Genomic DNA, 20,054 nt, shown 5'->3' on the forward strand with positions numbered 1-20,054 from the left:
CTTTCTCTCTCTCTGCCCCCTCTTACAACTTCCTTTCAAATAAATAAGTAAATCTTTAAAAAGCAAGTCTATTTTCCATGATTCAGATACAAACTAAAAAAAAAAAATGTTTCCAGATTTGAAATTTGGCTATTGTTTCCAGCCTGTGTCTATATTCATGAGGAATGGTGGGGATTTTTTCACTTGTTATTTGTTGACCTTTACCGTATGAAGTGTTAAGTGAAATGAAAATAACTGACTGTAAAAATTTTTAAAAAGAAAAAGAAAAAGGAGGGTGGGTAGGGAATGTAGGAACAATGGAGGGTAGGCTGCTCCTAAATCAGTATTGCGAAATACATGAAATATGTCCACTGTTTTTAAATAAGACTTAGAAAAATGAAAAGAACTACCTAATGGGTTCTCTAACGTACATGAGGACTGGAGTGGTAACACAAATTTTCAAGAACATCTTTCATCAGAATATGTAGCTCTTAGTAGAAAATTTCACCAATTGTAAAATACAAATGAAATGTCTATATTATTTGGTATGATTTAAATTTACATATAAATACATAACTATATATTAGGAGCAAGTGTATGTAAGAGGCTTGGGCATAACTTCTTCTTTGAATGTGTTCTTCTCTTTCTGTGCTGAAGATGTACTTCCACAAGACAAGTACTAGCCACCAGTATCCAAAGACAAAAACCTATGTATACATACAGATTGGAAGATGGAAGTGGAAACAACTCCACAAGTGCTTTCACAGAGAACATGCATGAAGACAGTTCCATACTTGGCACAAAGTAGATCACAATTCCTTTATTCTCATGTCCCTTGAGCTGCTGTTTTGCAAGGAACTCTGAAGTACTAGGTCTTACCTATTATCTGGTCTCTGTTGATTGGGAGAAGAAACAGGAGTACTGGGCTTTGGTGGTATTGGAGGGTGAACAGCTGGTTCCCTTTAAAACAGAAAGCAGACATTTATTCCACCTTGGAAGCACAGTGTTTTACATCTACTAACCAAAGGCATTCATTACCTACATAAAAGCATCTCTTGCCTCTTACACGCCTATCTAAAACATACCCAAATCAGATTCCACACAGCATCAGACATGAGAAGTCAAATGTTTAATTAGTTACTGTCAAAACTTAATTAGATTTAAAGAAAACCAGATGCTCTTTTGACTGTAGTTTGAACTGCAATATGCTCTTTAAATGATGTAGTATTTTGCCAGTCCATCTAGCTTAAGTCATGGCATTTACAGCCAGCAGAGTATGAGCACTGTAAATGGTTCTTGGGCATTAACATATAAGCTTCTTTAGGAATTATGTGAGCTACCAGGCTACTATGGAAACAGCAAGAGGATTTCAATTTCACAGGCCTCAAGGTAAAGTTGATTTGAAGCTCTTGACTAAATCCGATTCAGTATTGTCACCATAAGCCAGTTTGATGGTAGCAGAATACACACACACACACACACACACACACACACAAACTCCAGCCAAAATTTTTCAAAGAAGCCCATACATATCTTTTAATATAACTTGATTTAGTGATCCAGATTATACGCATATTTTGTATGAAGTCAGAAATGTACCAACGGCATGTCACTCCCCATCTTCCTGCCACTCCCACTCAAGATGAATTCCTGACTCTTCTGAGAAGGACACCACTGTGCCCTCTGGCTTTAGTACCTTGTTAGGTAGGTGCACACCCTGGAGTATTACTATCTGAATTGCCAGACCTGTGTCAGTATGTTAATCTCAGTCTGCTCCTTCATCTGTAATAACCCTTCTGGTCAGATTGGAGTATCAAGTGAGATCATGCTTTTATTCAATAAATATATACTGGTTGCTTCTATACTTACAAATCACTCCTTGAGGTGGATAATGTTCCTATTCTCAAAAGGCTTTGAATATACAAATAAACACATTTAGGAGGAAAAGTGCTATGCAGAAAAGTAAAAAGGGGAGTAACAGGATACAAAATAATGAAGTACGGAATACCTAGGAAGGGTTCTCTGCTGAAGGAAATTCAAGCTGAAATCTACAAGAAGTAATAGAATGAGCAATGTGGACATCAGGAGGAGAAAGACAAAAATACAGACATAAATCAGGGAAGAGATGTCATTTAACACCTGCCAATGGGTAAGATCATCAATGGAGGCACTGCGAGCAGAGACAAAAGGAGGACAAGTTTTGGAGCTTTACACTCTTTAAAATGTGCAGGTCAAGAATATAGAAGAAACTGCAAGAGTCTGAGGGGTAGTGGCACAGGAGAAAATAAGAGAAAAATGAAAATGTGGGAGCCTAGACGCAAAACAAGAGAAATATTTCAAGCAGAGGATACATGAGCATCACTGTTATTACTGTTATATCTGATAAAACAAGGACTGGGGAATTGCCATGGCTTTGGTCATCGGTACTACTCGTAAGAGCAGTTTTTATGGAGTAGAAAAAAGCATGATATGAATGCACTTAAAGGAAAATGTGAAATAAGGATATGGAGACACTGATGTAGGTGTTTTCCACTGAAGATGGAAAATGGGCAGTTCACAGGAGCTTGGTGGGTCAAGGAAGGCTCCTGCGGCATGAGGAGTTGATGGTGGGAACCACCCAGTGAGTCACTGGTGCACTGAAAGAGTTGAAGGACTCAGGCTAAAGTGGAGGTGGTGGCTGGTCTTGGATAGAAGCAGAGAGTGCATCTGAGGTAGCAAGAGGGGTTCCAACCAGAAGAGTGTAGCCGAGGTATGACTTGACTCAGGATGGAGCGACTTCTCCCTCACTTACTTCTAACTTCTCAGTAAAATAAAATACATTATTTCACAATGAAGAAATAAGCTAGAGTTGGAGGCTTGAAAGCATGTGAATGACCTTCTAAGACATGAGACTAGTAAATACTCTTGGGAACTGTAACCTCGGGGTAATAAAAAACATGCCTTTAATCAGATGATTATGAGCCAGCAGCTTTACATATGGTAATCCATTTAGTCCTTACTGCAATCCTAGAAATAAGTATTATTCCGCATCCTACTTTATAGATGAAAAGACTGAAACACAGAGGTAAAAATAAACATCCTGTAATGACAAAGCTCATAAGGAGCATGGTGAGGATCGGTACCATAAGTCCATAAGAATGCTTCATGCTATGCTGCCATTCACAGGATCATCAGGCTACACAAGTGATTAAAGGCTGCTGATGTGCCCAACACTTGGCACTTTCTAAATCCACTCCATTGCAATTCCACTCCCATCTAGAGTACTTCCTTCTTTCTCTCACCTGGATGTCTCCTTGCTCTTCAGTCTTTGGCACAGGATGATGGTCTTCAGTGGTCAAAGCTGTGTTTGGTATTCCCCTACATTTTCCCCACAGCAGCCCTGACCTCAGCATGGGATACTGCCAAACTTTGCTTACACCATAGTCATATTGATAAAAGTTAAATCTCTCCTATTTTAGAATTCTTAAGAACTCCATGAAGTGGTAAATCTCGACTGCATGATTTGGGAGGCAGGGATGGCTAAAAAGAAGCAAAACTGAGATGATCTGTACAGTTCTCAGAGCGAAAAGGTGGGAGTGCAGCTGTGAATGTCAAGAAAAGTAGAAGAGTATTTATTTTCAAGGGTGATGCATTTGCACGCCTGCTGGGCCAGGGCCAGTCAATGTCCAGTTGACTTCAATCACCTGAAAGGAGCTTTCATTCGCATCTCTGCAGTGACAGCCACAGATGACAGATCCCAAGCCCTGGGGTGTGGAGCAATGAGAGAAGTCATTCATGCTGTGCCAGGAGCATGATGTGATGCCAAGCCAGGGATTAAAATGGGAGAGCAAAGCAGGAAGCTGTGGTCTGGAATGTTTTGAAGAAAAGGAAACAAGAGACATTTATAGGGATGATCCTAGATAAATTCCCCTTTGAGACACAATGTTTAAGCTTGTATAAGTTGACCTTGCTCCTCCTTCTGATCTACCCGCCCCCAAATCCTAAGAACTTTGCGGGATCTATACCACCAGAAGTGGTTATAATAATAAAAATAATTTTCGGCAATAGAAAAAGAAAGAGCTTTCATGAAAAATGTGAAAACTCAGATTTCCATTTATAGGACATAGCTTAAAGAAATACCACTCTGAAGAAAGATGTAACAAGCTAATCCTCTGCCTGTGGCACCGGTTCATGTCCTGACTGCTCCACTTCTGATCTAGCTCCTTCTTTATGACATGGGAAAGCAACAGAGGATGGATCAAGTCCTTGGGACCCTGCACCCATGTAGGATATCCAGAAAGACGCTCCTAGCTCCCAACTTTGGATCAACTCAGCTCGGAAAGTTGCAGTTATTTGGGGAGTGGGGAGTGAACCAGAAGATGGGAGTTTTCTCTCTCTCTCTCTCTCTCTCTCTGCCTCTCTCTCTTTCCCTTTTTCTTGGTAAACTCTGCCACTCAAATAAAAATAAATCTTTAAGAAAAAGAAAGCTATTCACATGGGTTCCTTCACATGTTTAGCTGCAAACATAAACTGTGTTTATAATGACTTTTCTGGATAAGATGTTTGGTTCTTTGACTTTTGTTGGAGTCAGACTGTGTGAACAATATCTCTATTATTGCAGCATAAATCTGGATTTAACAAAGAAACATAGTTAACTAGCATTTAATTATGAGTTTAATTTTCTTAACCCTTCTTGAATCTCAGAAATATGTCAGCTTTTCCTAGCTCTCACACATTATTTTATTCAATCCATGCATCTAGCTTATGAGAGGCACAGTATTATTATTATAACAAATGTTATAAAAATGATATAAAAATGTTGATTTTCCCCAGGTCACTCTGGAACTAACTGGCTCAACCAGAGTTTCAAAGTAATTTTTCTGATGTCAAACACTGTGCTTTTTCCTCTATAGCTTATTGTATTCATCTAATACTCTCCTAGGTATTTCTCAATGCAAATTTGTAAAACAAAACAAAACAAAACAGATCACTCTAAAATGTTTCCTTGTCCAAGGAAGTCGCATTAGTCCAATAGGCACTTATTCTTTAACTGCTCCATTTATAATGTGAGGACAAACAACTGTAAGTGGTAAAATCAGGGTTGTAAACAGTAGAAATTGTATGGCCCATGCTTTCAGAAAGCTACAAAGTATTAAGGCATGTTCTAGATGATAGTTACTGTGATGGTGTCTCACTTCTGGCAGCCAATGGCCATTTAAACAACCATAACACGATAATGGGCCACGTGTCTTTGAACTAGAAATCTAGACACCTTGGTTCCAGAGCAGCTTTGCCTCCAACTTTACATTCAATCATGCAAAAATGCACTGATTTCTTCTGAACATCTGATCTTTTCATCTATAAAAGAGAAATTGGTCCATATGTGTGGATGACAAATCATGATTGTAGGAGATGGTAGACAGGGGAGTGGAGCTCAAACACTGTCCTTCAAGTCCACAAAGACCCACTAAGTATTAGGACACTCATGTCAAACATATACAGAGAGGCCGTCATGGTTAACGAAAGTTAAATTTAGGTTGAGTCTCTAAGAACATAAACCAACCTTATTTGGTTAACAAAAAGCCAAATGTTTATAGATTTGCTTAAGTCAGACTAGATTTTAGTCCTTAGATATTTTCTCCTAGACACAAGAATAGTGTAACTGTGCTTGCTTTGGCAGCACATAAAATATATATATATAGTACAACTAATATTTAGTGAAACTGTGAAAAACATGTAGCCTTAAAAAGGGATTGACTAAAATTGCATCGAAGAATTATAGGTAAGATATGAAACTACGAATCTTTTAAAAGAAAAATCTTTAACATAATTCATTTAATAAAACTTGATAAAGTTGTCATTTTTCTGAGTGTCTGAGAATTTTACCTTGTACAAAAGGACTTCTGCTGAGATTGAGATGAAATCTGTTTTTATTTAAAGGCAGAGTAACAGAGAGAAAGAGGCTTCCATCCCCAGATGTTCACAACAGCCAGGGCAGGGCTGGGCGGAAACCGGAAGCACAGAACTCCTGTGGTTCTCCCACGTGAGTGAAGAGGACCTTAGCACTCCATCATATGCTGCCCACCAGGGTGCACATTAGCAAGAATCTAGACTGAAAGTGGAGCAGGCACTTGAGTCAGGCATTCCCAGAGGGGATGCGTGCATTCCAAGCATTGTGTTAACTGCTGAGCCGCAACAGCTGCTCCTATTGTTCTTAGTGAGTGTGACATCAACTTCTCAAGAGGATTTAGAACTGATAGAATTTATAATGCTGTAGCATAATTATAACTTTACACTTTTCCACTTATAGTTACAGACAGAAAATGTATAACTGTGTAGTCTACAGTTACCATGGCAACTCCTCAGATTTTTTTTCTCTCCTCTAACACTACCAGCTAACTGTAAGTGAAAAACGCAAGAGATGAGGTTAAAATAAGAATGAAAATTAATGAAAGCATATAGAAAATATTTATTTGTATTGACAGTTTCCTGGGTATGTTTCCACTAAATTAATTTTGTCAGATACTATTTACATCTTCTTATTGAAAATGCTTCCTGAAAGGGGAAAAAACCCCAGTGATTTGCTGTCTCTTTTGGTGACGGTGTTGCTGGCATTCATGTCGCTAAGTCAGTATAACAGACAATATTAACAAACACACTTACCATCCATTAAGCCACATTTAAGTTAGCCTAGGTGAAATTCTTAAATGAGCTTTACATTTCACTTAACCACTGAATAAACCACCTAAATCCAAGTCCGATGCACTGACTTTACAATAAACAGAACATGAAGATTTACTGGTGGGTTCTGGAGACGGAAAGGAACTTCAACATCAACTTTCCAGGACAGTTATTTCCATGTTTTAAGGTAAAGCAACTGAAAATCTCTCCTGAATGGCAACTGCTATTCACTCCGTTGACTTGAGCCTGGCAAATGCTTCTAAAAGGTTCACATAAGAGACTCAGAGCTTGAAGAACAATGACACACACCTGTGTTCTCTGACAGATCACTTTGCACTGGGTCTTCTGACAGATCTTAAGTTAAAAGAAGAGCAAGAGGGGCGCATCCACTGGTTCTGACCTGATGGTCTGCACTCTAGATGACACTAGTGCTGTCTTTAAACACATTTTGCAATCTCTGGCACATGGTCAGAGCTCAAATTACATAACAGCACATCATTAGGCTTATACCAGAAACATGATCTTCTGAAAAGGTACTTGAGCCTACCATAAATTATGGATGAGTCTCTGCCCATAATGGCATCAAGACATTTTCCACATAACATCAGATTTAGAATCACTGAATCTCCTGCTGTTACTAAGTGTAACTGGTAGAGATGTTTCATGAATGAAAAGGCAAAGGCTCTACACACACACACACATACACACACACCAGGCTGTCTTCTGCCCTCCTTCTTTTCCAGAATTGTTACATTTCCTCCCCTTCTCCTTAAGGTTTACCTCAGCCATTCTCTTTGGAGATTATCTGAGATGCACTCTCTACCACCTCCCTCTCCATGCTCTCTCCTCTTTTGTGGTTGTTTTTACCTCTGTGCTGATTACACCCAGGGCCGTGTCTCAATCAGGGCCATCCTTCATGCTTAGCAAATCATGACTAAAAATGTCTCCCTGTCAGACCCTGAGTTTCTTAAAACAAGGACTGGGTCTTATACTATGCTACGCTCCCAAAATCTACCAAAGTAATTTTTGAGCATATATTCAGAGCTCCACAATTGCTCTGGGGAAAAGAAAAGGCAAAGAAAAATCATAGAGAGAGAGTGTGTTTAGACAGTCACCAAATCAAAGCATATAGAATAAACCCCAATTATTAAAAAAAGAAGAAGAAAAAAAAAAGAAAACCAGGACAGTGGGTTGAAGGAAATCCATGTTCTTGTAAATACCAAGAAATATTAAAATGAACTAATCAATATAAACTTATTGACATAATTACAGGTATGTTTACTCACTAAACCAAAGGACTATAGTTGTTGAGGACATTGCTAATGGTACCGTACTATTAATGGCCAAACGAGAATCACAGACAATAAATTTTCAGAGTTTAGATGACAAGGGAAAAGTATTCTTGGACAGGAAATCCGTGTGGAGGAGATAACAGCTTCACACCAGACTTTCCAGGGTTGCGCCTGGTGGCTGGGCACTAGCACACATCCACCCACTCTGCCAATTTCTCATTATTGCTCACTTCCAGCACGGAACTGCTGCAGATACATTCTCATTTTTCTGTTCCTCCTCACACGTGATTTACAGACACATACTAAGATTCCACTTTCTTCCCATTTAATACATCTTCCATGGTAACTCACTTACAAGATACCATGTCAAATACTGGGCTTCACCTGCCAAACCTGGGTCTCAGACACCAGCCTCTTACCCAAGCATATTCCTTCCCAGACATTTCCTATTGATTGAAAACCACCCCCCACCAATATCGCCTTCCAGCATCCCAGATCCACCTGCTCAAAACAGAGCACAATCATATCTTTCTAAAACTAATCATATTTTCACTTTTTGTTCCTGTTTCTTCCCACATTGATTGGTGGCATTGCTCTACTTAAATGCTTTCCCAAGGCCCTGTTAGAACCTCTCCTTATCACAACAGCTTTCTCACACATCAAATGTTCTTCCTGGGACCACCCACACTAGACATGAGCTTCTGGTGATTTGCTAGCCATACTAACTTTGAGGGCTATAAGATATCCCATGTTGCAGCCACCTTTTGAAATTTTCTGACCTGGGAACTGCCCACCAGACTAATATCTGATCTCACCTACACATGTAGGCTCCTCTCTGCTTCTCCTCTCTGAGGGAGTCTCTGAGGACCCCCCTTGCTCTCTCCTCCACTTCTGGGTGGTGACCCCTGTGAGCTCTCAGAATGCTACTGCCACCTCATGGCCATATCTTTTATCTCCCTCAGCTCTCTAATTCCATGACTTCACAGGGAAGGCTGAATGAAGGGAAGTAAAAGACAAGTCAGCGACAGATCGATGGTTTAAGAATGATTAGCTGATATTCCTATTATTCTGACATGAAAGAACAATTTTTGCTGTAAAAGATAGCATAAAATGTTTCTCCCAGAAGGACTAATGAAACTTAAATATACCTTGCCAGTAGGATGCTGGACTTCTTACCGCTATCTATACCCACAAGGTCGTGATACATTTCAACAGCAGAATGATGAACTTGCGACTGCTGTTGAAGGACTATACTATTATAATAATATGGGGGGTTGGGGAAACCGTTGGGAGGAGGAGGAATGGTGAGGGTGGAAGGGAAAATCTCCGCGCTTGTGGAACTGCATTATTAAAAAAACAGTGACTACATGTTCACATTTAGTTATGATGCTGAGATTAGCTATCTAACAATAGCCTGACATGGCAGAGAAAGAACTAAACCCCCCGGCATAACAGGAATTTGGGAGGGGCTAGAAAACCGAGAATGGAGGAAGAAGATATAAATGAGGAGATGATTGATGGGCAAAACAGTAAGATCAGTGAGTGGTACCCAATGAGTGATCAACAAAGCTACAGGAATTTCTGACACTCCATTTCACATCATTTGGCTTCAGCTTCTGCAAGGTACTGCTGTTATTTCTGCAACCACACATCACTATTTAAACTTATCACACATGGTATTTGACAAAGCAATGTGACCTAATGGACAGGAAGACAACACTGCAAATGGAAGAACAATATTGCTGAGGGTGTGCAGGGGTGGGAGACTGGTAAATTTCAAGCAGGTTAAGCAACTAGAATAGAGAGCATAGGAGAGCAGTGAAGGGGTGATCTTAGCAATCAATGCTAAGAATTTGCATCATTGTTTATAAAAGCAATAACAAGTCACTGTGATCTTTATGTAGGACAATAACAGGGCCCGGTTACCCTTTCATAAATACTACTTTGACAAAGCGTGGGAAAGAAATGGGTGAGTAGGCATCAGGGAGAATAAAGGGAACATATTCACATGATTATAACTAGGGTACAGAAAAGGCCTGAGGACTAGGAAAGGGGTGGAGCGATGGGCATGGGTTTAAGAAGCATTTAACTGTACATATGGAATGCATAAAATCTGCCCTAATTACATTTATAAAAAAATGTTAAAATTTAGAAAAAGCAATTGTTGAGCAGCTTGCAGCAAGGCACAGTGGTGGAGCCACTGCCTGTAAAGACAGCATTCCATAAGGGCACCAGTTTGTACCTGGGCAGCTTTTCTAGTTCCGATCCAGCCCTCTTATGGCCCTGGAAAAAAGCAGCAGACATGTCCCTGCACACAGGTAGAAAACCTGGATGAAAATCCTGACTTTGGCCTGGCCCAGCCCCAGCCATTGTGGTCACCTGGGGAATGAACCAGTGAATGAAAGATCTCTATATCTGTCTCTTCCTTTCTGTCTTTCAAAACAAACGAACAGATTTTTTTTAAAGAAGAACTTAGAGTATGTATTAACAGACTGTATAATCATGGTTATAGAGGAAAAGATAACAAGAATAGCTTCAAATTTTCAGAGTGTTAAATAGCTGGTCAACAACTAACAAAGGGGGAGTAGGTGAGGATAGAGAACAATAAATATAAAATAAATCTTTAAAAATAGAGAATTATGTATTTCATTATCACCAGTTGAGTTTGCAGTGATTTTTTTAAAAAAAATATTTGTTTATTTTTATTTGAAAAGCAGATTTACAGAGAGATAAGGAGATACAGAAAGATCTTCCATCCACTGGTTCACTCTCCAAATGGCCACAATGGCCAGTACCAGGCGGGTCCAAAGCCCAGGTTTCTTCCAGTCTCCCATATGGGAGCAGGAGCCTGAGCACTTGGGCTATCTTCCACTACTTTTCCAGGTGAATCGCATATACAGACAGAGAGTTGGATCGTAAGTGCAGCAGCCTGGACTCACACCATCCCCATATGAGATGTTGGCACAGCAGGCAGAAGCCTAACATGTGGCCACAGCGCCAGGCCCTACAGTGCTTTTGATGCACTGAATCACCTGAATGTGAAGCAGGCATCCGGTCATCCAAGGATAACTCATCCACCCCAAAGATGGGGTGGATAGTGAATAAATGGCCATCTTAAACATGAATTATACTGCTGAATGGTAGAGCCCAGAAGGGTAGGAGAGGGAAACAGAAGGAAAGGCAGCGAAAGCTGAAGCAGAGGCTTTGTGCCTTTAGGAACAACATTTCAGGCTGTCTAAAGGATGATAAAGTACTAAAAGAGACTCTGGAAGAATGACTAGAGACAGAAAACCCAGAAGAGTGAGTTGGGAGCCTGATTTTTAAGACAGTGACAGAAGAATTCATATAGGCATGACTACTCAGCGTGCCTTCCAAAAGCTCAAATAGTTGTAACAGCAACACGTGAACAAGGATGATCAGTCAGGTCATGAATGACCTTTCAAAGGAGCCAATGTCATGCACCTGTGATCAGAGGAAACCGAAAACAGCAAGCATCTAATTGCGTCTGAGAATATCAGCTGGGAAGGGGAGAGACGGATGCCCGCTGAATGGAGCTGTACAGTCAGGCTATCAAGTTCTTAGGGACTTATTTTTTTTTTTTTTTTGAGAAAAGACATACATGAAAAGGAGGACAAGCAGTGAAATAGAGGTCTGATAGGAGAAGTGAACATTAACCACGAACAATTGTTATAAAGCTGACAATTTCGGTTCTGATTAAAATGAAAAGAAAATACATGTTCTGACAGCCTTTATTAAAACTCAGAGGAAAATCCTATGGCATATTTAAATATAAAACACTATACTGTGTCATCTCTGTTCTCAGCAAGAGACTAAAGAAGGCAGAGAATATTTTCATGCATAGGGCTGGAAACACAATAGCCACAGAGAAAGCTTGGAAATCAGCCAGGAGAGATGGAAGTTTTATTTAAGCTCAAAATATTACAGGCCATGCCTTGCTGAAATGAATTACAGCTTCACTCTTTGATATTTATCAAAAATGAAATGAGAGGCTTTCAAAGACAGTCAATTCTTTACTCTGAAATTTTATTTGATTGCCCAAGCCTGAACTCTTTCTCTTTTTTTAAAAATAACTTGTTGAAATGCAATATACTAATATACATACCAAGTAATGCCCAGAAGCATAGTAAAAATGAAGGGTGTTTTTATCATCTGATCACAAACAAAAGCAACATCAAAAACTAAAAACAAGGCACTACTAACACCACAAGAGTCCTCACTTTCCCTCTCTTTTCTTTTTTTCAAATGTATAAAATAAGAGTATATTGTCATTTATATGATGTGATTCCATGAAGTACTACTTGAAACTATTCATCAAATGATATGTCATTTATGGATTTTTATAACTCTCTCCATATATTAACAGCTACATAAAAGAGAAAACATGATATTTATCTTTTTGGGCCTGGCTTATTTCACTTAGCATAATATTCTCCAATTGTATCCTTTTTTCCTTCCTCCCTCCCTTGTCCCTTTCCTTCCTTGTCCCTTTCCTTCTTTCTTTCCTTCCTTCTTTTGTCAAATGTCAGCATTTTATTTGTTATGGCCAATATTCCATAGTGTATATGCAGCACATTTTCTTTATCCAGTTATCAGTTGATCAAAAATCTAACTCTAGGTTGATTCCATATCTGAACTTGTGAATTTGGCTGCTAGAATCATCAGAATACAAGTAACTCCTTCAGCTGCTAACACCATTTCCTTTGGATGTTTTTCCAGCCGTAGTTAGCTGGGTCATAATGGTAGATCTATTTGAAAGTTCTCTGAGGAATCACAGTACTGAGGTCAGAATCCTTTCATTGCAAGAACTAATTACATAACATACTTGCCTTAGGAAATGGAACTTTCTCTAATTCTAAAATAAGATTTTTTTGTGGGGGGGGACTGGCATCATGGCACATCAGGTTAAACTGCTGCCTGGGACACCTGTATCCCATACATGCACAGGTTTGATTCCTGGTTGCCTCACTTCCAATCTAACTCCCTGGTAATGTGCCTGGGAGCATAGCAGAGGATGGCCCAGGTCCTTGGACCTACAACCATTTGGGAGATTGAGACAGTGTTTCAGATTCCTCACTTGGGCCACACTCAGCAGTGGCCATCTTGGCCATTTTGGTAGTGAACCAGAGGATGGAAGACTTATGTATATGTGTGTGTGTGTGTGTGTATGAGAGAGAGAGAGAGAGAGACTCCCTCTCTCTGCAAATCTGCCTTTCAAGTAAATAAACATTTAAAAGTAAGATTATTTTAGAAACTTAAATTTCTAATTTGTTTCACTTTACTGCCTTTGTGTTAATAAATACTTAGAGATGCTGGCCTAATTACAGATATGTGGAGATAGATAAAAACATAAGGATAGATGTGCAAAGTCATCATCATACATGTATACATAGGGATAGGCAACCTCATTATTCCAAGGGTCATTTGGATATGCATAACATCATACATAATCAACAAATTTAAATTACCCCGCTTTAGACCCATTGAATTTCAAATCCCACCTGTGATGTCTTGGTAGGGTCAGAAAAAATAAGTTCACAGGCTTTAAATGGCCTGTAGGCTGGATGTCCCCCACCCCAGATATAGTATCATGAGTTCTACTCATTAAAATCTCAAGACCCCTGGGTGTAGTTTACAAAGTTGAAGTTATAGCATTTTATCCAAACATGGTGCCAACATAAGTTTTCAATCCAAACAAGTAAAGATGATTTCTTCTATATTATATCAGGCAAAAAAGAAATGAAGATTGAGATGATCTATGATATTAAAGACTACAGATAAGTCAAGGGAAGAACAGCTCCAAAAAGGACTTGTTCCTAGAAAAAGGGAAATGTGGTGGCTTTTGCAGGTGTTCTGCACAGAGAGCAGGTAGGAGAAAACAAAAGCTCAGGAAAAGATTACATGATGACAAAAGAAATGTTCATAAAGTGAACAACAGAAAAGAGAGGGGGAAGGGCGGGCACTGTAGAACACCAAGCTCAGCTACTGCTGGGGATGCCAACATTCCATACTGGAGCACCTGATTCAACAGCCATCTCCTCCAGGCTTCCATCTAACTTTCTACAAAAGCTTCCTGGGAGGCAGCAGACGATGGCCCAAGTACCTAGATTCTTTCTGTAGGAGACTAAGACAGAGTTCCTAACTTTGGTCTGGCCCATGCCTGACTATTCAGTCATTCAGGATGCAAGTTAGGGGATGAACTATTCTTGCTCTCCATCTCTCTGTGAATCTGAATTTCAAATAAATAAATAAATAAAATCTTTTTAAAAAGAAAAATAAATTGAGGATATCAGTATTGAAGGATTTGTTTTCAGAAAACAGGAGAGAGAAAAGGGAGAAAAATAAGAGGAAGTGAGTTTAGCACAGCTATTAACTGTTGCTAAAATACATAGTCTTCTATTTGTAATTATTTTTGATGAATTATTGTTCTTTGTACTGCTCTGAATACAAAGATTTCTTTGTAAAGCTCATTTCCTTTCCTTGCATAATACTTGCTCTACTTATCAGCATTGACTGAAACACTATTTATCAGCCCTGAGAATGTGCTGGCATTGAAGGTGAGAAACAGAAACTATAATTTGAGTTCCTCCAAAGGAAAGTGCTTAGAAATCAAAGGCATTGCTGCACAGTTATAATCCCATCCCTCCCTGAAAGCTTGCCATGACATTATCTCTGATCCTCTAAGGGCCGACTTTTCATTTAGCCATTGTGTTAATAATTTGTTATTCACAAAAAGGAATGGATAGCTAAACTGATCATCTCAGCTGGATAATCTCCTCTTTTCCTTAGTTGCAATGCAATGGATCCAAGCCAGGTATCAGAAATAGGAGCACAACTCATGCCATCTTCCATGTAAATCAGATCCAGAAAATCCAGCACTGCATAAACTGTAAGGGCACAAAGCCCAGCACCATGAGTTCTTTGCCAATGAGATTCGTGTGCTCAACAGGCATGGAAAACACGAGATGGCAACTCATGAGCACTCCTTCCATATTTGAACACAGTCACTTAACCAGTCACTCATTATAAGGGAAGCCAATCTTAACAGTAGAATAAACAGAGGACAAAAATAAGAAGTTAGTTTATAGTCAGTCACAAATATCTCTAAGAAAATTGCCAGCTATTGTCTATCATACAAAATTGGATGGATGTTAAAAATATAAGCATAAAAATTGTAATAAACAGAGCTGCTAATTAACATTTTTCTCTTTTTGGTACTTCCATGTAAGGTAGAACCCAGAGAAGAATATTTAAGAGCTTAAGGGAAAGAATATGTTAAACTAGAAATATAACCCATGCTTGGTGGTTTGTATAACTGCAAGTTGTCTCTCGTCATTTAAAAGAAATTATTTTAACAGAAGATATATCTAATTCCAAGTTGTGATTATTCAATATATCTAATAATTTGATTCAGCTATATACAGATGTACGTAACAGATAACAGACAAGAGTAAAAAACCAACATTTGCTTTTATGTCTATTGACAATTAAGTCAGTAAACATATTATAAATAATAATACAATCCATTCATCTCCAAATATTGCTATTATTTAAAAATTAAAGACATTGACGACTGCATGATACATGAAATATTTAGAAAATAAACCAAGCTAAAATGAAACAATCACCTAGTTTAATAGTACTCTTTTTCCAAAGGTTAAAACTGGGAAAGCATATCCTGGAAAACATGAAAACATTTGGTGAATTTATTCTAACAATAGAGACAGCGAGCCATTTTTTGATACCAAAAGTCAATTCAGATCAGACCTATTTTCCTTCCTGTGTTTGTGACAGCACATTCTGCGGCAGTTCTATATTTGCGGAATAGGCTTTTTGAAGGCTACAGTTCAGGCTGCATGCTTTGTTCACTGATAACATTCCCAAGATTCTAGAACAATATCTGGTACATAGTAGCCATTTGTTAAATTGAATTACTGTTACTATCCTCACATGGAAATTACAGAACAAGGTGTCCTACTCCTCCTCTATAATTTTTGTTGTAACTACTGCTCTCCACAAAAACACGAGATAAGAAAAGCTCATTTATCACAGCATTTCCAAGAAACTTGTCACACATCTCACCCCTCAGCTGCTTGGCTCTAGCACAGCTTGGAGGTGGCTGAAGATCAGGAGCCTGCGCTGGATCGCTGCCTGGGGCTGAACTGGTTTGCCCACTATGAAGGGTTGAATTGTGTTCCTTGCCACATCCAAGCCGAACAAACGCAAACGATGAAGTCTTAGCCCACATTTCCTTACAAACGTGATCCATTTTGTTAAAAGTTTCACTGAAGAGTTACGTGAGGATGAGGTCATACTGGTGCAAGATGGAACTCTAAGCTTGTCAGACTGGTGGCTGTATGAGCAGAGGAGACTGGCCCTCAGCGACACCGTAGGGCGAGCACCACGGGAGACAATAGATTGATGCTCGTGTGAAATAGGGAATATCAAAGGCTGCCCGCAAGCCACCAGAAATCAGGCAGAACATGCAACAAACTCTCCTGTAGACACCCTGATCTTGGACCTCTGCCTTTAGAACTCTGGGAAATAACATCCTCGTTCAAGCCACCGGTTTGCGGCACTTTTTTATGGCTATTTCAACAAACTAAGACAACCCCTTAGAGCTTGCTACATTCCTAACCAGCGACACTTGCACCCAGTTCTCACTCTTACTGTGCACCAAATCATTCAGAGTTCACAAAATCATCTCTCATTTACTCCAAAGCACCCACATTGCCAATGTTATTTATGTGCCTAGTGAAGGACTTCCTCTTACCTTCGGCTGGCTGCTGTGCTGGGGGTGGCCTTAGAACCAGGAGGGGGAGGCGGAAACCAAGACTGTCTGTGGAGAAATGACATCAGTCATGAACCTGGTGCTTTGCAAGGCTGATGCCACCCACATGCCTCTCAGGAAAAGCGGAAAATAATCTAACAGATAACAAGGCCATGAGATTGTTTTATGTAAGGACTTGGAAATTTAAAGATGTTTCATAAAGGAAATAGGAAATAACTGTCTTATAGTTCAGGCTCTCTGATTCCCCAATTCCTTTTCTCATTTCCTTTGGCTATGAAAAATATGGATGTTGCCTTAAAAATACATCTGACACAAATCTAGAAAAAATACAATTGTTAAATCTAGACAATAGGTTCATGGTTGTTAACTGTACTGTTCTCTCCAGTTTTCTGTATGGTTGAATTATTCACAGAAATGACAACATATCCCGTGATCTATTCAAAATAGAATTTTTTAAATGATGTGTGGTTCAAAACTGTAAGTCATAAGAATACTGAAAACACAAGTGAATACCACAGCAGTGTAAAAACAATTTTAGCCTCAGTTAGCAAAACTCCCTTATCTTACAAGAATATTATTTTAATTGGTAGAAATAACTAAGGGCTTTATCTAAAAAACTGATATTTGAACAAAAAATGCGGATGCTGAAGAAGTCAGAGAAGGCTGAGCGGACAAGGGAAGGCTGGGATAAAGAGGTCAGAGGAGCTGATTTTAAACCCTTGACTATCCCAAGGCATCACAGGACTGAACACAGATGGGGTGGAAACCAGCCGCAGTAGAGTTCACCTTTCTGCACGGTGAGTGAGAGCTGGTCTCGTCTGTCAAAGCAAAATTGGTACAACGAGTACTAGACTGAAATGTTTCAGACCCGGCACAATGGCGCAGTGGTTAAGGTCCTCACCTTGCATGCCCGGGATCCCATATGGGCTGCCGGTTCTAATCCCGGCAGCCCCGCTTCCCATCCAGCTCCCTGCCTGTGGCCTGGGAAAGCAGTCGAGGAAGACCCAGGCTTTGGGCTCTCTCAATTGGTTGCATGCTTATGTCGCTCTGGCAGTCTAACTCTCGTCCTCTTCAGTACCTGCCTGTTCTTTGTCTTCCCATGGACAGACTCTGAGGACAGGTAGCCCCTGAGCATGGCCCCTGGTATCTGTATTCCTCACCCTCTGTTCACTGCTTGGGCTACTCAGTGAAGTCAATGAAGATGTGAATGCGAAGATGCTTTGTATTTCTAATTTGTGCATTTTCTATAGTTCTAGGAGAGGGAGGCCTGGCAGTAATGGAATGTGGACAGAGAAGCCAAGAAAAAGTGAAGGTTTGCAGCTTTGTAAGTGTGCATCTCTCTTAGGACAATTTTTACTGAGAGATCTGGATTAGTTCCAGGCTCATAGTTTCAGTTTGACCCAACCTTGGTTTTATGGGCATTTCAGTGAGTAAGCCAGCAGATGGAAGCTCTTTCATTCTTTTTTTAAGATTTACTTATTTTTATTGGAAAGGCAGATGGAATCTACAAAGAGAAGGAGAGACAGAGAGAAAGACAGTCCATCCACTGGTTCATTCTCCAAGTGTTTGCAATGGCTGGCAACGGCAGGAGCTGAGCCAGTGTGAAGCCAGGAGCCAGGAAGTTCTTCCAGGTCACCCATGCAGGTACAGGGTCCCAAGGCTTTCAGCCATCCTCCACCACTTTTCCCAGGCCACAAGCAGGGAGCTGGATGGGAAGTGGAACAGCTAAGACATGAACCAGCACCCATATGGGATCCCAGAATTTGCAAGGTGAGGATTTAGCCACTGAACCATCATGCCAGGTCCCCCACTCTTTTACTCTTGCAACTTGTTCTCTCTCTCTCTCTCTCTCCTTCTCAAATTGGATGGAGAGTTCAACAGAAAGATGAAATTCATTGCAAACAGATCATGAGAGGCCAGAGGGAAGATAGAGGAAGAGGTAGTAATTACTTGAGCACAAACAGGTGTTTCCAGAGAAGGTTTGTCACTTTGTCCTGGGAGAACCCGACCAATCCACATAGCAGAGGAAGCCTTACAGAAGCAGGCTGCTCACAGGAGCTTGGCACCAGTGTGTCAACCATTATTTCAGCCTGAGGTACTCCTTGATAGGACTCTGTGGAAGCTGTGATCAATGGTCACCTGTCCTTTAACACTGGAACTCTATCACTACAAATGCACATGGAAATCCAAAGGTCTTGGGGAAATGGACAGAAGACCACATATTTGAAAAGGAGACAAGAGTCACAGACAGGACTGAAGTCTGAGGATGGCAGGATGCAGGATCTCTGGGAAGGATTTGGTAAGGGATAAACACAGCACCGACCCTCAGAGAGCATCACCAGTAACCCACCATACCTCTTTTTCTTGACAGGGGTGGCAGCAGGGGCCGAGGCTGTGGTGGTGGTGGTGGTGGTGGTTGCATTTAATAGACCGCCAGGCTGCCTGTTTAATGACAAACACAACAGAGCATCACATTCCTCTATCTTACTCATCCTGCCCCTCTTTGAAAGGACATAGAGCCCCTCTGTCCACCACTAAAAGTCTCATGGATAATACTTCTCTCCTATTTTATCTATTGTGTAAATTGCCAGGCTGTCACATAACCAGATAAAACTGAAGGAAGTGGAAAAAGTCATTCTGTATGTTAATCTTCTAGAATTCAGGCCAATGAATCTGATATGCCATATATTCATAAATCTTTAATACTGTGATTACACTGTGACTAAAAATGATATTGTAATTTTTTTCTAATACATTAAGGACATTTTGGAAAACTACCACTTTAAATCTCTCTTCGGCATTCATTACTATCTATAACCCTCAAATAATGGAAGCAGGCCTAGCTCAGACAGTGAGAGGTATGTTTTAGTGTGAAAGGGACTTTATGAATAACTACACATTGAAAATTAATTACATTTTAAAAAATCTAATTTAGATCGCTTAGGGTCTCTAGTAGATGCCAATAGATTGTTAACAGACTCAGGGTTTCATGACCCATTTCTCACAGAAGGAGGAATTGTGGAGGAGTTTGGGAAGGAAAGTGAAAGTGAACTGGAAGGGCAGAAAAAGGCAGGTGCTGCAGAAGTAGGGAGACAAATTCTGTGGGAAAGAAGTAAGCAAGCTAGATTTTTAAAAATAAAAAAATGACTTAAGCTTGGTGTCTGTTTATACAAGGGACAGCAATATTTTTCTATCAAAATCTAGAAGGCAGACATTTGAAGCTTTTTCCATCACGTTAGTCTCTATCCTGTACTACCAAGTGGCCTAGCTTTTCTTCACCCAAACACAGATACTTCAATTAGAAAAGTACATAC

At 40.0% G+C, this 20,054-nt stretch overlaps 1 protein-coding gene across 1 annotated transcript in view; it reads right to left on the reverse strand.

Moving 5' to 3' along the window:
• The window catches only part of SCEL (sciellin), an 83,276-nt gene that overhangs the window by 50,582 nt on the left and 12,640 nt on the right, over window positions 1-20,054 (reverse strand). The window contains exons 7-9 of the mRNA XM_040991266.1: window positions 19,096-19,182; window positions 16,723-16,788; window positions 859-939 (exon numbers count right to left, since the gene is read on the reverse strand). Of these exons, the coding sequence (XP_040847200.1) occupies window positions 859-939; window positions 16,723-16,788; window positions 19,096-19,182 (234 nt within the window). The remainder of the gene's footprint in view (window positions 1-858; window positions 940-16,722; window positions 16,789-19,095; window positions 19,183-20,054) is intronic.

Source organism: Ochotona curzoniae, unplaced genomic scaffold, assembly GCF_017591425.1.
Source record: "Ochotona curzoniae isolate NIBS_2020 unplaced genomic scaffold, NIBS_Ocur_1.0 contig_64, whole genome shotgun sequence".
Taxonomy (NCBI): Eukaryota; Metazoa; Chordata; class Mammalia; order Lagomorpha; family Ochotonidae; genus Ochotona; species Ochotona curzoniae.